The 18,354-nt window shown below is 40.6% G+C and overlaps 1 protein-coding gene across 5 annotated transcripts in view; it reads left to right on the top strand.

The window, feature by feature from the left end:
• Positions 1-1,502: 1,502 nt before the first annotated feature.
• Positions 1,503-18,354, top strand: part of LPL (lipoprotein lipase) — a 28,141-nt gene continuing 11,289 nt past the window's right edge. Inside the window, exons 1-4 of one of the 5 annotated variants that reach the window (XM_087926448.1) lie at positions 3,347-3,440; positions 6,124-6,224; positions 13,827-14,002; positions 16,286-16,465. In XM_087926448.1, coding sequence (XP_087782574.1) covers positions 16,295-16,465 — 171 coding nt within the window. In that variant the 5' untranslated portion in view covers positions 3,347-3,440; positions 6,124-6,224; positions 13,827-14,002; positions 16,286-16,294. Of the gene's footprint in view, positions 2,186-2,261; positions 2,565-2,968; positions 3,183-3,346; positions 3,441-3,677; positions 3,928-6,123; positions 6,225-13,826; positions 14,003-16,285; positions 16,466-18,354 lie in introns of those variants that run through there. The other 4 variants (XM_087926447.1, XM_026718563.2, XM_087926450.1 and 1 more) reach the window with 4 other exon arrangements.

The raw sequence follows: 18,354 nt of genomic DNA, 5'->3' as shown, positions 1-18,354 counted from the left end.
TATTTTAACAGGCTACCCTTGAATTCTTCAATTAAGAATCCCCTCTGAGAATATTGCAACATATCCTTGCCATCCTCATTATCTACTGGAAAAAGTTGTATTTTACATTATCATTAAATAAAAACAGAACTCCCTACTCTCACTTAGAGTTAGTTTGTGTTGCTAAGCAACATAACATCAGAGGAATTTTTTAAAAAAAAGTATGAAAAAAAAATTGCCAAAATACCTCAGGGAAAAGTTTGCTTTCCAACACCAATCATGCTTTTAAGGAAAAACAAGGGAACTGCTTCAGGCATCAGATGCTAAAGAGGTGCCCTTTAGAGAAGCTGGCGGCCAAACTTTTCCTGCTGCATCCCACAAAGTGACTCAGCCATCCTCAGCTGGAGATGTTGCCAAATTGTCAGTGTTGAACCCCTCCCCACAAACTGCCAGTTTAAATTAATTTTCCACATGTATAATAATAGGGCATCATCTCGTCCTTTGCCCCGGGCAACAAAGGTCTTGGATTGACTCTGATTAAATTCATTTTTCCCAAATGGAAAGTGTGATTGCATTCTCTTTCTGATGAAATTGTATACTTCTCATTTGGGACTGCGGAAATGGCTTTCTTTCTTTTTCTCTTTAAAGAAAGCTTTCCAAATGGAGAGCAAAGTTACTACGACCTGGGATAGAGACTGAGATTGCAGAGTGAATTGCCCCTTACAAAATTTTAGGAACAAATTTAAACTGCAGGCATCAGAGAGGAAAAAAAAAATACTGGGAGGGATACAAAAGAGTTCTGGGGGAAAAAAGGGGGGGGGGATGTGATTTCTCAAGTGAGGAAGATAGGGGTGGGCTGGAGACTGCATATTCCGGATTGTAGCACACGGGAGAGAACTGTTACTGAAGCAATGGGCAAATGATGTGATGAAACAACTTGTGTGAACTTTGATCTGGCAGATCTTCCTAGGCTCTTGCACATCCCCTCCTTATGGAATTGGGGTTACACAGAAAATTTTTCCTTGGGGATTCATCTTTATGTTTCTCAAGTACCAATAAGAAACAGTTGCATTTATTGCAAAGCAGGACTCTAAATGCTCCGATTTTTCTGAAGTCAGAAACCAGTAAATTAAACATAAAATAGGAATAGTATTTTATGTCAGAGCAAGGAGATATTCTTTGCAATCCAGTACAAAATAAAAAAAGAAATTATGTTTACTCTTTGCTAGTAGGAAATTACTTTTCCAGAGTTGGGCAGGGAATGGATGATAACTCCTAGACCAAGGTTATCCAACCTTGGGCCACTTTAGGACTTGTGGACTTCAACTCCCAGAATTCCCCAGCCAGCATGGGTGGGTGTCATGGCTGGCTGGGGAATCCTGGGAGTTGAAGTCCACAAGTCCTAAAGTGGCCCAAGGTCGGAGACTCCTGTCCTAGGCTGAAGACTGTGACTGATTAGTTAGACGCAAAACAAATGAACTTGTTCCTGGCTCTATGAATTGGTGGTCACGGTTTGAACAAACGAAATAAGAGGAGCACCCTATCCGCCTGCTGTCACCTAAACGCTGTCACCGTGGCGGGAATACCTTTCGTGGAGCAAGCGGCCCTAAACCCACGAAGGCAAAAAGGTCTGGCGACGTTTGGGATACGAAGCTGGGGAAAGCGATTCGCAGCAACGGAGGAGGGCCTCTTTAAAACGCAAAGGCGTTTCCGGGATGGCGCGGCTCCTGTGGAGAACTCAGGCGGGGAGAAGCGGAGAAAAGGCAAAGAAGCGTCCACCTTCCCGCCCTGCGCTCCTCTTCAGCCTGGGATTCCCAACCCACTTGCCCGCATTAAAAAAAAAGTACGGGAACAAGGATCCGGTCCAGTTGCCCCTGGCGAGCTTTGTGCAATACCGTGGCGGATCGAAACCGTCCCTAAACACCACCACCCCCCGCCGCCTCTGCCCCCCCTCCCCGCGCACTCCGCCCACGTTCCATGCCAGACCCGTTTGTCCTTGTAGCAAACTCGGTGGCGTTGCAAGGAGAAAGGCCTTCCTTGGGGGAAACGCGCTCAGTGCGCAAGTGGCTAAACCCCTCCCGCTCCCTGCGAAGGCATCTTTTGGAAGAAGAAAGCGGCCGGTCGGCCTGTCGTCCAGCCGGCTCGGTTCCAAGGCCAGGGGCTATACAAGGGCCCCTCCCTCCTCCCTCCACCAAGAACGCGTGAGGTAAGAGCCAATAGGTGGGGAGTCTCATTTGCATATTTCTCTTCACGCACTTAAGGCGCGGGGCAAGAGGAGCCGAGCGCGGAGTTAGCGTCTCCTTTGCTCTTCCCGCGGCGGCGTTCGCCTTTTCTCAAGCTTTCGCGCCCCGGTTAAAACTTCAGGAAACTTTTTTTTCCTTCTTCCTTCCCCCCTCGTTCTTTGTCAACGAACGCTTCCCTTCCCACTGCACCGCCCGCCCTTCGCCCTTGTTTTCGGTCCGGGACACCGGCCGCCTTTTTCCGAGCCATGTGTAGAAGACCAGCAGCGCTCCTGGCAGCCCTGTGGATGTGCCTCGTCGCGGTTTGCGGGAAGCCGGCTAGCCAGAACGCCGTGGTCTCGTCAGGTAAGTCCGGTTTCGGGTCGGCGTCCCGAGAGAGATCGCCTCGCCTCTCCCACGAAAGGTGAGGTGGAAAAAAAACGCTTGCGAGGCTCAGGCTCGTCGTGGAAGGAGAAAAGGAGCCGAAGTGAGTCTGGAGTATATAGCAGGCTGCCGGGCAACGAAGGAAGGAAGGAAGGGAAGCCGAGAGAGGGGTACGACAAACGGAGGGTTCAATGGGCAGGGATGGGTAACGGGGCGGGGAATTGGGAGGGAGCCTGACAAGCCGGGGTCCCGACCAAGATTTGCAAAGCTTGCGGACTTTGCAGAGAGGGTTTGTTTCGGGACATTCGTTCCGGGAAGGAGGCGGCTAACATGAGGTTGCGCCCGGGACTGCGTAAAAAGGAAGAAGGGCAGAGCTTGTCGCACGTCCCCTGAATGAAACCTACTACCAGCCAGGGGTAGTGTCAGCCTGGGTGGCAGGGACTTGAAGGGCGACCTGGCTGCCTCTTTGCCTTGGGCTGCTGCTGCTGCTGCTGCTGCTGCTGCTGCTCTTGCAGCAGCAGCGAGCGGTCTGCCCTACGGAGAGTGTTGACTTGGTATCAGGGGAAAGAGACGGAGGGCAGGTGCGCAAAACAGGTTCAGGTGGGTTGTATCAGGTTATTCTCTTCGGGGGAGGGGGCGTGGCGTGGCCGAGTGGGACCACCAGAAGAGGGGAGGAGGAGGACGGCCCAACGTTCAGAGGGCGGGCGAGAGGGGCGTGTTTTTCGTCAGCGTCCCCCCAAACGTGGCGGTCTCCCGGGGCTTGCAAGGGAAATGTCTTTGGACTGCCTGCGACCTGCGGAGCAACTTGGAGCCACGATTACGCGTCTTGCGTCGTCGTCCCCGAGCGTCTTGAAATACGTTCGTTCCGTTGCTTTAACAAATATATTACGGGCCTTGTTCGTTGCCCGTGAGGACACTCGCGGCTCGCGAAAGCCCAAGCCCGGCGACCGCTTCGGCAAAGGGGACGGCTTTCCTAACAGTTAGGAAAGTGGGAAAGCCCTGCCGAGAGGTGCTCGGACCGCTTGGCGCGGGCGGAGCCGTTTTGGCGCGCGTTTAGTTTTGAGTAGCGCAGGGAAGGTGAGGCGTAACCTCTGTGTAGCCCGCGGCGTGTCCTTCGAAGGCAACGGGCGCTTCCTTCCGCCGGTTACTTCCCAGCCTCCTCGCGTGTTTAACCTCCCGCGGCGTCAGGAGAGGCCAGAAGCGGCTCAGCCAGTGCGCTCGCTGGCGTGGAGGAGGGCGGGGAAGGGGCCCGCCGAAAGAGAAGCTCGGCTCATGCTTGGTGACCGCTAGTAACTCCTCCGCTGAGGAGCCAGCCGGCGCAGGAATGCCTGGAACGTGGGCCAAGGTCACCCTGGTTCAGGGGGCTGCTACGAGGCGGGGGAAGGGAGGGGAGGGGGCCGGCGAAACCAGAGCCGGCCGAGAGCGCTCCGGTTCCCCCAGGACCAGAAAAGGCTGGGCTGGGGCGCGTGGCGGCCTGGAGGATGAAAGCGCCTGGCACGGAAGGAGGCTTTTCAAGAAAAAATCTGCCTCTGAGGCAAGGCGGCGGGAAGGACGAGAGCCGCGAGAAGCGGTTTCCCCCACGAGTGGGACTTTCCTGGCGGGAGCAAAACAATAAAAACAGGACGTTAGGAAGCGGGACTTCATTTATTTACTAGAACTGTTTGCCCTACGTGTTCCCGCAATGGTCGTGTGAAAATTCATATAACTTTTTGGCAAGAGGAAAAAAAAAAAGTCTGGGGATTCTCAAGTCATCCAGGTCATAGTTGTCTCAAAGTTGCAGTTTCCCCAAGCAAATATTCTGCAGGGGGTTGTAAGAAAAACAAAAAGATTTAATCAAAAGGTTTTCTAGTTGTTCCTGTTTAGCAGCCAAAACAATTTTTGTTTGGATGCATGCTATGTTAATACTATCCAGTCCTTTCTCCTTATTTGCCCTTTTGAAAGAATTTTGTGGTTCTCCCCTCCTTTTTTAAAGTTACAGTTTCAAGATTGTCTCCTTTCTCCCTCTCTTGCTAGTAAAATTGATTAGTTTTAGCAGAATAGAAATATACTGGGGAGGAGGTACAGATGTATTAACCTAGTTCAAGGTTAAGGTGAAGTAGTGTATAGAGTAGCAGACTATACACGTTCCTAAAATAGGATAAAACAGTTGCCCTTTGGCTAAAACTGTAGTGGGAAAAGTAATACCCATTTAATAAAGCATAAAACATAACTGCAAAACAAATTTATATAAAAAAGTATATAACAGTGAGATATACATGACTTGTTCTCATTAGACAGAAATTGAATGCTGAAGCACTAGTACAACTCACAAATAAGAATCTACATACGTTTTACTGGCACTTTGGCTTGTTACCTGATCCCCTATGTTGCAGATTCATTGCAGTGTTTAACTTTACCTTGCAATGCCAGTGTAATCTCTTGTGCTGACTGGACTAATATTGCTTCTTCACTTCTACCTGTCTCCATATTCTGCAGTGCTATTGGCAATTTGTGTAACCTTACTCCTTCCCTCCAAAATGTGCACATTTCAGCAATTTTTTTAAGAGCAGCTGATATCCTCTGAATGCGGCAGCTTGAAAAGCCTATCAAAGAGATGTATTTTGTCAGATTATCAGGATTTGGGAGCCATTTGCAATGGTACCTGGAAAAAAGCTGCTTATGAAAGAGTTTTGTGAAATATTGAGGTTTTCATTTTCTGCTCTGTAGAAGTCCAAATAATTTTTTTAAGTTGTAGTAGGCTTTTCAGAAGTTGTAGAGAAGCTGAGGGCTATTATCAGTGGAGTGAGGATATGGTATGTACACCCTTGTGTGTGGAGATGGTATCAGGAATGGATCTATCACCGTTGTATGGTGCTAGTACTATTAGAAAGAAATTATTCTGTTATCACCTGGAATTACCATCATAACCTTGGTTATATGTTTGTGAATAATCATTAGCATTCAATTTGAGATAAGAACCATATTTAGGCAAGATCATGTATCATCCATGATCATAGGTCCCTAACATTTTTTTTTTTAGATCCTCCAACAGTGTAACTATCACCATTATCACTGAATCTATCTATCTTGCTGCTGGTTAACCTCTTCTTTTTCCTTCCACCGTTGCCAGTGTTAAAGCCTTCCCTAGAAGACAGGTGCAGTTCTCTGACACCCTGGTACACCCATGTAAAATCATAGTTTTATAAGCTACACTTGCTTCCAGTTGTCTTCTGGATGCAGTCCAAGGTGCTTATTGTCACCTCTGAAAGCCTGTATGACGTAGGTCTGCGTCACTTTAGGACTGCCTATCTCCGGTGGTTTCTGTACCTCCCACCAGATTCAATGGGGGTGGGTGGGTGGGTAATGTTGTCGGTCTCCTCTGGTATAGTCTGGTTGGACCTTGGAGATGCTTCTTTTCTGCAGGCATTACGTAATTGGTGCCAAGCATTTGCAATTAGTAGTATGCCCCTATGCATGTTATGCGGTCAGGATGCATTTTGCTTACAGAATGGCACTGTATTGTAGTGTGTTTAGTTTACTTTGCTCTTGTTTTCATTATCAGTTATCCTAGATGGACATGAATGGCCTTATAAAGTCTTTAAATTCATACAATTCCGTGACTTCTGTCTATATGGGATCAAGTTAGAATCAAGGCATGAACAGGTTATGTATCTGCTTACTCTGCCACTGAAGTTTTAAATAACAAATGTACAATATGTATAGCTGAAATATGAAAAGCTTGTGCCCACTTGATTTTGGAATTTGCCTGTTCAAGGTTTCACATTCATATGAATTTGAATGTGTTCATATATAATTTCATATAATTTGAATGCACCAACATTCTTTCAAATCTGCTGAATGCTGCTTCATATCACTGCAATGTGTTTGCTTTTATTTTTTTATAAGTCCTGCCTATTTCACCAGCTGGCTGAAGTGGATAGAAAAGTATCCATACATCACTTCTAACATTCCATACTAAGCTGGGATTGTATACATTAAAACATCAGAAACTGGGAATAAGAGAGATGAGAGTACTTTAGTTAAGCATAGAAAATATGCAAAGGTTTTCATAATCCCTTTTGCAAATATATCAACTGCAAATAAGTTAAGCACCATTCCTCAAGGATTAGTTTTAGGACTGGTTCAACACCATACTTCATTTGGTGGACTTTGTTCCTAATTAATGGAGCTAAGGGTTAGCAGCATTATACACTTTTAATTGGAGAATTGGATTCACCAAGATCTGGTATTTTGCGAGTTATATAAATTCGGTTTAACAAGTTGGGTAAGTCAAATTAATGAGATTACTCTGCAGAAAGTTAACAGTATTTTATGTGATGTGTGATATACAGGGGTGGGATTCTACCGGTTCTGTCCGGCTCTGTAAAACTGGTAGCTCTGAAGAGCAGCAGACATAGAACCAGCAAAATGTAAATCACGGAACTGGTAGTTACACCGGCAAAATACCTGGGCTTTTGTCATCTTCATTGGGTTCTGGAAACAGGTAATGTATCTAGATATTAGAAGAAAGAAAGAAAACGTCTTGTATAGCCAATTTCCATTTTCTTGCTGGATCGGTCATACTAGTCTTGCCAGATCAAAAGCAGACCTGAACTTGATGTCATTTCTTAACATAATATTGATTTTACTCCAGAGAAGTGCATGTAGGAAAGTCTAAACTCCTCTACCAACATTTTTCTTCCTCCGTGACTTGGGATTTGATAGTTAGTTTTCCTTGTACGATATATGTAAGGATTGCATCTTGAAAGCTGCAATAACTTTTCTATTTTTATAAAGTATGCATACATTCAGACTTAGTTTGCAGATAATCTAAGCCAGGTGTGTTTTAATTACAGTTTGTAGATTATCCCATAAGTGACAGGGCTTGTGTTAATCCAAGTCAAGTGGCTTAGCATTTCCAGCCTGTCATGTCAGTTTCATTAAACTAACAGGAAAGCTAACTTTGATTTCAGTAAAAAAAAAAAAAAGGACATTTACGGTGAATGGTTTTCTGGGTGTGAAAGGTTTTGAATATCTAGCAATGCAACATTTAAAAGTATAGTTTATATAAGCTACCACATATGCAGGAAGTCTAGTAAATTTTCTGGGTATGGTTATTTAATTTGAAGGGTGAATGCAGAGACTCTTTTATATGGTTATATTCATCCATGCTTAGTTCTTTAATTTCAAGGTACCTATCTTGGTTGTGTCTAACTTCTCACCGATTTCAGTAAGTCTGTTCTTGAAAAGCACATAGATATCTCCTCCAATTTGGATGCTCTCCCTGAATTCCCTATTCAATATGGCTATTGATGAAAGCTGCAAAAAACTGAAGATCTGGATCTGGGGAGTTCCTAGTTAAGACAAGGACATCATAGTTCCAATTATTTCTGTGAATCTTGATTTTGGTAGAAGTTTCTGTTCTCATCTGACACTTTTGGCCAGGTGGGGGGTGGATTTTTGCTGGCAGCATGTTGGGAAAAAAACTATTAGCTTTCTTCCTCCCAAAAGCTCTCTAGTGTTGGCCTATGATAAAAACAAAGCCTTCAAATAGAAATAACAGGCTTTATGTCACGTGTACTTGATGTTTAGTAGTTGTTCACATTCTCCAAAGGAGAATGACTATGAGGATAGGAATTAGAGATGTGTTCCAACCACAAGATTTGCTTTGGGACCCAGTTAAATATTTTGGAACGGTATACTTCAATTAGGATTTAAAATGTAGGCAATTGTGGATTGTGGGAGTAGAATGATCAGGGTGATGTTGGAAAGGAATGGATGGAGCAGTCTAAGATCTTTTGATGGCCATATAAATGATTAGGTGCTTGCAACTGAGAATTTTTAAAATCCCAAGGTGTGTGTAGACTATTGCATTTAATTTCTTGTTCAGTGAAGGAATCCAAATAAAAGCATCCCAAGAGCAGATGAGTATTTAACCTCTATTTACATGCAACCAATGAAGGATGACACTCCCATCTTTCTGGTTGTTATTGTTATTGGGGAACTGCTTTTTAAAAAAAGATTTATACTTGGATTCATAGATCTTGGGATTTAAATATCACATGTTCAGTAAACTAGGACAACAGAAAGTAAGTCTTGACCATCTATGTGACATTCTATCAGATAAAGGTAGTCCTTGATTTAGAAATCCAATTGAACCCAAAATTTCTGTTGCTAAGTGAGACAGTTAAGTGAGTTTTGCTCCATTTTATGGCCTTTCTTGCAAAAGGTTATGTGAATCACTGTAGTTGTTAAGTTAGTAAGACGGTTGTTAAGTGAATCTGGCTTCCCCATTGACTTCGCTTATCAGAAGTTTGCAAAAGGAGATAACATGACCCCAGGACACTGGAACCATCATGTGACCATGGGGATGCTGCAACCATCGTAAGTGTGAAAAATGGTCATGTCACTTTTTTCAGTGCTGCTGTAACTTTGAATGGTCACAAAATAAACTACCCATAAGTTGAGGACTGCCTGTATACAATTTTCAAATCAGCCTCTGACAACTTCATGGATGTATCCATGTATTTCTTTTTGACAACAGTGTGGAAGTGATTTGTCGCGGTCTTTTTTCCTATATGTGCTTTTGAATTCAATCTGGTCTACAACTCTGGTTGTCTGCAAGGTCCACCCAATCCTGCTTTGTTTCCAGTTCTACACAAGATCAACCAGGTGTAGCCATCTGATCAGATTCAGTGCCCTTATAATTAGGACCTCTGAGGGAATCGATGTGAAAGCTTAAATGTTGCAATGATTTGTTGTAGCTCTTCGGGATGAATGAACCAGTGCATTGCATCAGTAATTTTCAATATCCTTTCCAGTATATTTGCACGTATAAGAAGCAGATGATTGCTTTAATGTACTGCAACCAGAAAGCCATTGACAAGTATGGCTGTCTTTTAATCCAGGAAAGACAATCTCAGGAAAATAGCAATAGCACTTATATACCGCTTCACAGTGCTTTACAGCCTTCTCTAAGCGGTTTACAGAGTCAGCATATTGCCCCCAACAACCTGGGCCCTCAATTTACCCACCTCAGAAGGATGGAAGGCTGACAACCTTGAGGCTGGCGGGAATTGAACTGCCAAATTGCAGGCAGCCGGCAGGCAGCACAGGTATCCTGCAGTACTGCACTCTAACCACTGTGCCACCTTGGCTCTTATAATGTAAGGGAAGATAGATTCCAAAGTTTGAAAACCATTGTCCTGTAAACATAACTTTACTTACCTCCCACTGAATGTATAGATTTTTAGTTTGGTGAAGCAAAATTCAATTTTCCAAATGCCACTGTTGAAATGTCTAAAATGTTAAAGCTAAAATTTAGACCTACAGTCCACTGAGTCAGAAATTTCAAAGCTCAGACTGGCATTGGATTTTCATCCTTCTGTAGAACAATCTGTCAGTTGAGCAGAAAGATGAGATTGGTTGTTTTATTTCATTCAAGAATGTCTAAATAATAGGATTGACATATGACATGTTAGAGAAGGTACCGTATGGAGAATTTCTCCCTGCCTTCCACTGTGTTCTCAACTGGGAAAAAAAGCAAGATAATTAAACAAGTCTAAAATTTTATTTGCAAGAAGAAGAAACAAATGTTGCTTCTTAATTCCCCTTCCACAGTCTATTTTAACTATCAAATTTATATAGAGCCCCATCTCACAAACATAACTGTGTAAGCATGCAATGAAACAAAGTTAAAAAGTCGACCATGATAGAATGAACAAATCCTACATAGTCCTTGAGCTTGCAACCGTTCATTTAAAGTTACAGAAAGAAATGACTCATCATTGGTCTTCATGCTTTACAACCATTGTAGCATTCCTATGGTCATGTGATCAAAGTTCAGGAGATTGGCCACCAGCATTTATTTATGATGCCTCCTGCATCCTGGGGTTATGTGATCATCATTTGCAATCTTTCCAACTGGCTTCTGACCAGCAAGTGGGATATGCCAGATTCATTTAATGGCTACACAAACTGTAGTGATTTGCTTAACCATGGCAAAAAAAATTTTTTTGATATAATTGAGTGTAAATGCACTTAGCAATCGCCTTCCTTAGCAATGGAAATTCTGGTTTCAGCTGTAGTCATATATAACAATCCTTCACTCTCCCTATTTCCATGGGATCCTACTAGAAGCCTACTGGAAAAATCATGTATTAAAGAGATTTCCAGAAGGCCAGTAGATCTGGGACTAACCTCATTTCAGGGAATGAGGTTTCAGGGTGCCATGGCAGAGAAGGCTTATCTCCTGGTCCCATCAGATGGAATTCTTCAGCAGACACGATCTGTAATTTGCAAGTCTGCCAGACCTATTGCTGTGATAAAGTTGCATATGTTCTGATGTCTGGATTGCTTTGCTTGCATATTAAATGAATACCCTTCAACACTTGCTAATACATGAGAAAAGTTGACACGTCAGCCTGCTTTAATACTGGCTCAGTATTAGGAATTCTAATGAATGTGCAGTAAAAAGATATTTAAAATTAGAGTATGCATATCTTATCCCCAGAACCTTTTAGAAGCAATTCGTCTTTTTCTTATTAAGCAAAACCTCAAAACAAATTGAGAGTAGTACTGCTATTCTTGTATGCAAATATAGTATTTCCTTATTTTAATTTTGTTTTTGCTCTTTTTGAAGTTCACAAATGCATTTCAGGAGTGTTGTAATATCGCCATGGAAATTATACATCAAATGCAAAATTGAGTAATCAGCAGTGCAGGCTTGTTGACATTTGTGTTACAAAAAGATGAATCAATATTTGAGAGATGGAGGTAAACCAAGTAGGACGTGTGTTACCTAACTAAGGGATGAGTTTGTGGTTTGCCTGTTCAGAAAACAATTCAGATTGTTGCCATGAGGGTTATGTTAAAATGCTTTCTAACCTTGGTAAAAGAGCAATATTTTGCACAGAATTTCCCAACATAGTGCTTTCCAGGAGTGTAATGACCTATCATTATCAAATAGCCTAGAAATTGTAATCCAACACTTTTGTAAGGTATTCGGTGTGGGCAGCCTGGTGAACAATAGTTTGTTGTACGTGACATATCTACTTGATGGCTGCAAATGGATGGATTCAAAAATCAACTTATGGGACTCTTTAGTATATTAGAAAATAGAACTTAGGGTGTGATACATAAAGGAAAGGGCAAAATTGGGCTGATTTATTGTACTAATAAAATAATATTTGTAGCTCAGATTGATGTGAGGGGTGCTCTGGTGCTCTCTGAGCTTGATTGTTTTCTTGCAGATGTTTCATTACCCAAACTAGGTAACATCATTATTGCTCCACTAATGGAGTTACCTAGTTTGGGTAATGAAATGTCTGCAAGAAACTACTGCAAGAAAACAACAAGCTTTGAGAACACCAAGGACCCTTGATTCATTATACTTCTCTGGACAGCTTTTCATCAATATGGGATAGGCTGAAGCAAAAATTTCAGTTTTGTCACAGGATACTTACCTTTATTGAACAGAGACCTCATGAGAGATACAGTAAACCTTTGGCTTTCAACAATCTCAGAAATGCATAAATCAACTTCTTCCTGCTACATGCAGTTTAATAGGAAAGCAGTCATTTCACTAGTTTTTGAATAAGTCATAACACGAGAGCCACTGTGTTCTCGTCTATGGTTGCCCTATGCAAAATATAACTACTTCAAGCAAAGCTGGTTCTTTGTCATGGTTGCTTGTGCCCAATTGCTAACTTCATGTTAAAAAAAAAATTATTTTATACATACATACATACATACAAATGACAGAGAGAGAGACCATAAATCTGTCTTTCATCAAAACAAACAATAGTTTTTAATGAATAATATTTTCCAAAGTATTGGGTTTTCCCCGTATCCTGCTACTTTTTAAGAGGACAATTTGTAGATTAATTTACCCAAATGTTGCATGTTGCTGGTGCCTAATTATGTTGTTGTTGCTGGAATGATATACAAGTAGTCCTTGACTTACGACCACAATGGAGCCCAAAATTTCTGTTGTTAACTGAGACATTTGTGAGTTTTGCCCCATTTTATAAACTTTCTTGCCATAGTTGTTAAGTGAGTCACTGCAGTTGATAAGTTAGTAAACTGGATGTTAAGTGAACCTGGCTTCCCCATTGACTTTGCTTATGAGAAGGTCACAAAAGGGGATCACATGACCTGGGACACAGCATGGTCATAAATAGGGGCCAGTTGCCAAGCATCTGAATTTTGATCACATGATCATGATGCTACAAAGGTAGTAACTGTGAAAAACAGTCATAAGTCACATTTTTCAGTGCCATTGTAACTTTGAACGGTCACTGAACAAATTGTTGTAAGTCAAAGACTATCTGTGGAAGCCATGTCAAATGTAAATACAGGTTTTTAAAGCATATCTTAAAAGGGTGCCAGAACAACTTATAGACCATTTTTTGACTGAAATGTAGAATGAGTTTAATAATTACATAATCTTCCAAGCAAATTTGCTTTGTTTCTGATGACATTCATCATCCATACCATAATCAAAATGCACTCAATAGGAAATATATTTGTTATATAAAATATATTCACACGAACAATTAATAATGGGGTATTGCAAACCCATAAGATTTTATTAAAATCTTTCAAAATTGGCTTAAAATGATTGAATTTGTTAAAACCATTTTGTACCACTTCTTCAATATGTTATGTTAATATTTATTCTGGAATTATAACATTTTTTTTGCCTCAACTTTTATTAAAGGGTTAAATGGAGGCTAATGATGACGACTAAAAATTATGGTCTGTATAAAATTTATGGTGAAAATAAATGTACTAGTAAATGCCCATCTAACAGAAGGAATACTTTATGTGTAAACTGGAAGTGTTTATAAACTGAACATAAGCAATATAATGAGATGTGTGAATTTCTGCAGGTAGACTGAACTTACTGAAATACAATAAGATGATATATAAATATTGTGACTTTTCCTGCTCTCTTATCAAATGAAAATAATATTCTTGCTTTGCTTCATTGTATGGAAACAAAGAATCAATAAAATGGGTGGCCTGTTTGTCTTTTTAGCTGCCACTGCAGAAATCTGTATCAAAACGGTACCTGGATAAATAGTTCTCCTGGCCCTGTTTGATGCTACTGTGGATGCTTATAAATCATGATTAGTGCTGAGTCAGTTAGCTTCTTACTTATTTTATTGATTTCTATAACAGAATCTTAGACTTTTCATGTTATTTGCCGGCAGTTCCTTTCTTTCAAACCATTTAAAAATTCCCTCTCTCTTTTAACTTCAGGAAACGTTATAGAAAACGAAAAAGACTTCAGCAGTATTGAGAGTAAATTTTCTTTAAGGATACCTGAAAAGCCTGAAGAAGACCTTTGTCACCTAGTTCCTGGGCAGGAAACAAGTGTAGCAGATTGCAGCTTCAATCACACCAGTAAAACCTTTGTGATTATACATGGATGGACGGTAAGAGGAGCCAAACATTTGCATAGCTATTCACTGAAGACTTAGTCAGTCTGATATGAACAGAGACCCAAATAGGGATTTTAAAAATCCCATAAATTAATTGCCATACATTTTTACTTATAGTCAGCTCATTTCTGGTTGGGATGGGTAGCCTTTTAAGCTCTATAGGTAATCCTGGACTAATGACTGCAATTGAGCCTACTATTTTGGTCATAAGTCATGATGGTCATAAAGTGGCTCCCCATATGAGCAGATTCAATTTGATAATTATTTTGGTAGCAATCATTAAGCAATCCCTCTGACCCAAAGTTCACTATGGGAAGTTTTTCCAGAAGCTGAAAGTAAGTGCCTTTTCCAGAAAAAAAAATATATCATCAATTGTGATCACATGACCATAAGTTACAACTCGCTGTAAATGTCGGTTTGTTGCTGAGCACCCAAAATGCCTTCATATGACTCTAGGACCCCAGATGGCAGAAGTTCAAATTCTTGTTATAAGTCCTATTTTAGGGCGGACTCTTGTTATACTTCTCGTCCCAGATCATGTTTGGAAATTATAATATGTGGTTTTTTTTAAAAGCAACTCCAATCTTAAACACCACAATTGGATCATAACTCTTACAAAAATCCGCAAGTGTTTTTGCTGCATGAGGCCATCTGCTCTAGCATTCTTTTTTTCAGTAGTGCTGAAATCTAATAAGCTGTCATGCTACATGGAATATAGCTGTAAAGGTGATTCAGGCAATTCTATTCATGAAGACAACTAGAAGCCATTGCTCGGGGAGCAATGAAACCCATTGGAGCTTCAAAGACCTTGTGGCTTAAGCAAGACATGAATCCTTCATAGGGAACTGTTTGTAGCTTTTCCTGTCTGGGAAGAACTAAATGGCCAAGGCCACCTAGAGTTTGCCTAAATTCCAAAGGGCAGACTTGACATAGGGAAATGGAAGCTGGATCTTTTCTAGGCTTACCTGGAAAAGCCAGAGATTAAACCCAGGCAAAGCAAAAACACTGCTGTTGCACTACAGCCTCTCCCTTGCAGCTTGGGAACATTTTCTCGAGACTAGCATATTAGTGTATTAGAAAGTCTTTTGCAGTAAGAATGGTAAAGAAACTGGGAACTCATTTACACCCATGTTGTTCATTAATCTTTTTTTCCCACCTGCTAACATAACACACACATTTGCATTTCTTAAAGTTTATGTTGTCCAAAGGTTAGGTACAAGAGACTTAAGCATTATCCCATCAGGGTTTTTTGTTACGGTAATATGGCTTGTTACGGGAGAAATAGGAGATGGGGGTATTAGCTATGTTTATAACTTTTGAATTATATATTTAAAAGGCAAGATAGAAATTTAATAATTGTAATAATTATTATTAAATAAGTGTCAGATACAAGAAACCAGGAACCAAGGCTGTTCAGATGAGTACAGGTTTAATCCATACTAGTTCACCACAAGTATCTGAACTACTAATGGTCAGTGCAATTTGGTGGTAGTTAAGAGTCAATGGAATTCAAGGAAAAGTGGACTTAGGTCTCTGGTGGACATAAAGGGGCTCAAAACTAATGATGCACTTGACCCACTCAGCCTGGTCATCTCATACAGTCAGCAGCCATACAACTTACTTTTTCATCACCAAGGTCTGCACGAGATAAAAGAAAACTAACACTTGTGCTTTGCTCAGCTTAAATAGATTCAGTGCAAATCCTCAGTTCTTTCTAAAAATCATCTTTATTTCCCCCTCTCCTGTATTTCCCGAAAACTGCTAGAAATCCTCAACAAAAAACCCCACAAGATGTTTCTTGTTTTTGCACAGATGTTTTTCTAATGACCTTCAAATAGCCACAACAGCATGGGGGTTACTTGGAAAGGGAGGCATAATTCACTAATTCCCCATTTTACAATAAATATATAATGATACTGGCCTTTGTGCAACTTGTGGCAGTGAATTTCCTATTTATTAAAGGATTAATCTTTTATTATTAAAATATAATATGCCTAGGCAACCTTTCCCAGCTGGGTGTTTTCCACATGTTTTGAACAATCCCCATAAATTCTTAACATGGAAATATGTATGGAAGTTTTAGTCTGCTACAACTGTAAAGCACCAGATTGGACAAGGCTACTATCGGTGCACTCCTAAGCTAATCTATGAACTTGTTTATTGTTACTTACTTTGAAAAAATATTTGACAATTATACTTTTTCTCTCTGTAAGTATACTTAATATCTATCTTTTGAGGTTAATATTATACACTGACATTGAGTTTATTGTATTCTAGGTGATTGGCATGTTTGAGAGCTGGGTTCCTAAACTGGTGAGAGCACTGTATAACAGGGAGCCTGATTCTAACGTCATTGTGGTTAACTGGTTAGCTCGAGCTAGTTTGCATTATACAACGGCTGCATACTTTACAAAGGATGTGGGAAAAGATATTGCTGCATTCTTTGATTGGATGGAGGTAAGCATCTGTTTGCAAGTTCTGTACAGCACAATGTCTTGAGAGTTAAAGGTGTTGAATACCTAGAATACAAGCTAAGGGCATTTCCAAATGAGGGATTTTTGCCCGCTTAAAAAAAATGGCCTCAGGGTTTTGATTCCACAATGTGTTAGCTATATTTATTTCTGGCTGAACTGTATTATAAACCATAGTTATCAATTTTTTTAAAGTTAAAGTTAAATAGAGCTTATAGGTGGTCCATTTTCTGCTTCATCACACTTCTTGCTATTGCGCTTTTAAGGGGAAAAGTGGCTTGATGACTTTTTGGCACTCCCATCATGTGGCCAGCAAATGTATACTGCATGCAATAAGGCCTTGGAGTGAAAACAATTTATTTCGTTTTTCATTTCTGTGGAGTGATGGAGAAAAGGGGTTTTGTGGCAGGACCTGTAATAACTCACAACAGAGCAGTTATTTTTACTGTCACTACATCTCCAATTTGTGAAGGTTTTCAAAGCAGAATTTGTGGGTTCTCGTGATGAAGCTATTGTTACGCTGTACCCCTTGGTGAGAATTACATGTTGGGATGCTTTGTCATTGGAAAAAAATATGTCTGTTAGGTATTGACTTATGTAATATTTGCTAACATGTAGGATAGATAACTCTATCATATTGTTATTCACTGTTAATTCTTATTTTTAATATGTGGAAACATCCAAACATGTACATTCCAGCTCTTGCCTGAAAAGTTATCTTAGCAATATTTTCACTATTTCTTATGAGAGTGAGAATCTGTATGATGATTGGAAAGTAGAGATAATCCTTGACTTATGACCACAATTGAACCCAACATTTCTTGTTAAGGGAGACATTTAAGTAAGTTTTGTCCCATTTTACAACCTTTCTTGCCACAGTTGTTAAGTGAATAACTGCAGTTGTTATGTTAGTAACATAGTTTTAAGTAAATTTGGCTTCCCCATTGACTTTGCTTATCAGAAGGTTACCAAAGGTGATCACATGCTAAGCATCTGAAATTTGATTGCATGATCATGGGGATGCTGCAAGTGTGAAAAATGGTCATAATTCACTTTTTTTCAGTGCCTTGGAAAAACTTTGAACAGTAACTAAAAAAATCTGTTGTAAGTCAAGGATTTACCTTTATTAAATGCAAATGATGTAGTATCAGTTTTGTAATTAAGGGATCAAGATATTTGAATGTTTGCTTATATACTTCAGGGACTTCTTTCACCTAGAGTATTTTCTATTCCTGATGTGCTAAATGTGCCCTCTGGTGGGTAGTGATGAATGTATTGCTGTTATTCACATTGCATTAGGACTGTTCAAAGCCTGTAAAAGAAGGCATATAGCAATATATCAAACAGCTTGTTATATTGATTGTTAAAACTACTGTTTCTTTTACAAGCTATGTATGGCTATAATGTTGGAAACTATCCCAACTATCCCTGCAAGTATTCTTAACACACTGCTGCTTAACTCCGTAAATTCCTTTGCAATCACCTTACATCTGTCATTATAATATAGTCCCTTCACATTGCCTTCTGAATGCTTGAGGTTGTTCTCAGTAAATTTTGGATGCAACAAGCTATGCCCACAATCAGTTCTTAAAAACAAGCAGCCATATAAATTTGATAAACTAATAACTTCAAATGATCTGGAGTGGAGTACTATGACTCTGTTTAGATCAACATCTGACATTCTGTTTTTAGCAACAGTAAGGCAGTGCTGATTCTTGGAAAGCAGACACTATTTTTTTTTTATGACTGTTGAAGAGTGCTCATAAAGGATTGGAGGCCTTGGAAAGTCCACTTAAAATATTTGCAGGTGGCCTTCTTTCTTCCTTTCCTCATCTAGGCAGGTGGGACATAGTCACAAATTGAGTACCTCTTTCA

This window comes from Pseudonaja textilis, chromosome 2 (assembly GCF_049901715.1).
Source record: "Pseudonaja textilis isolate UNSWEBS1 chromosome 2, rPseTex1.2, whole genome shotgun sequence".
In the NCBI taxonomy this organism is placed as follows: domain Eukaryota; kingdom Metazoa; phylum Chordata; class Lepidosauria; order Squamata; family Elapidae; genus Pseudonaja; species Pseudonaja textilis.
The sequence above is the reverse complement of the archived record's forward strand: the minus strand, read 5'-3'. Positions and strand labels throughout refer to the sequence as shown.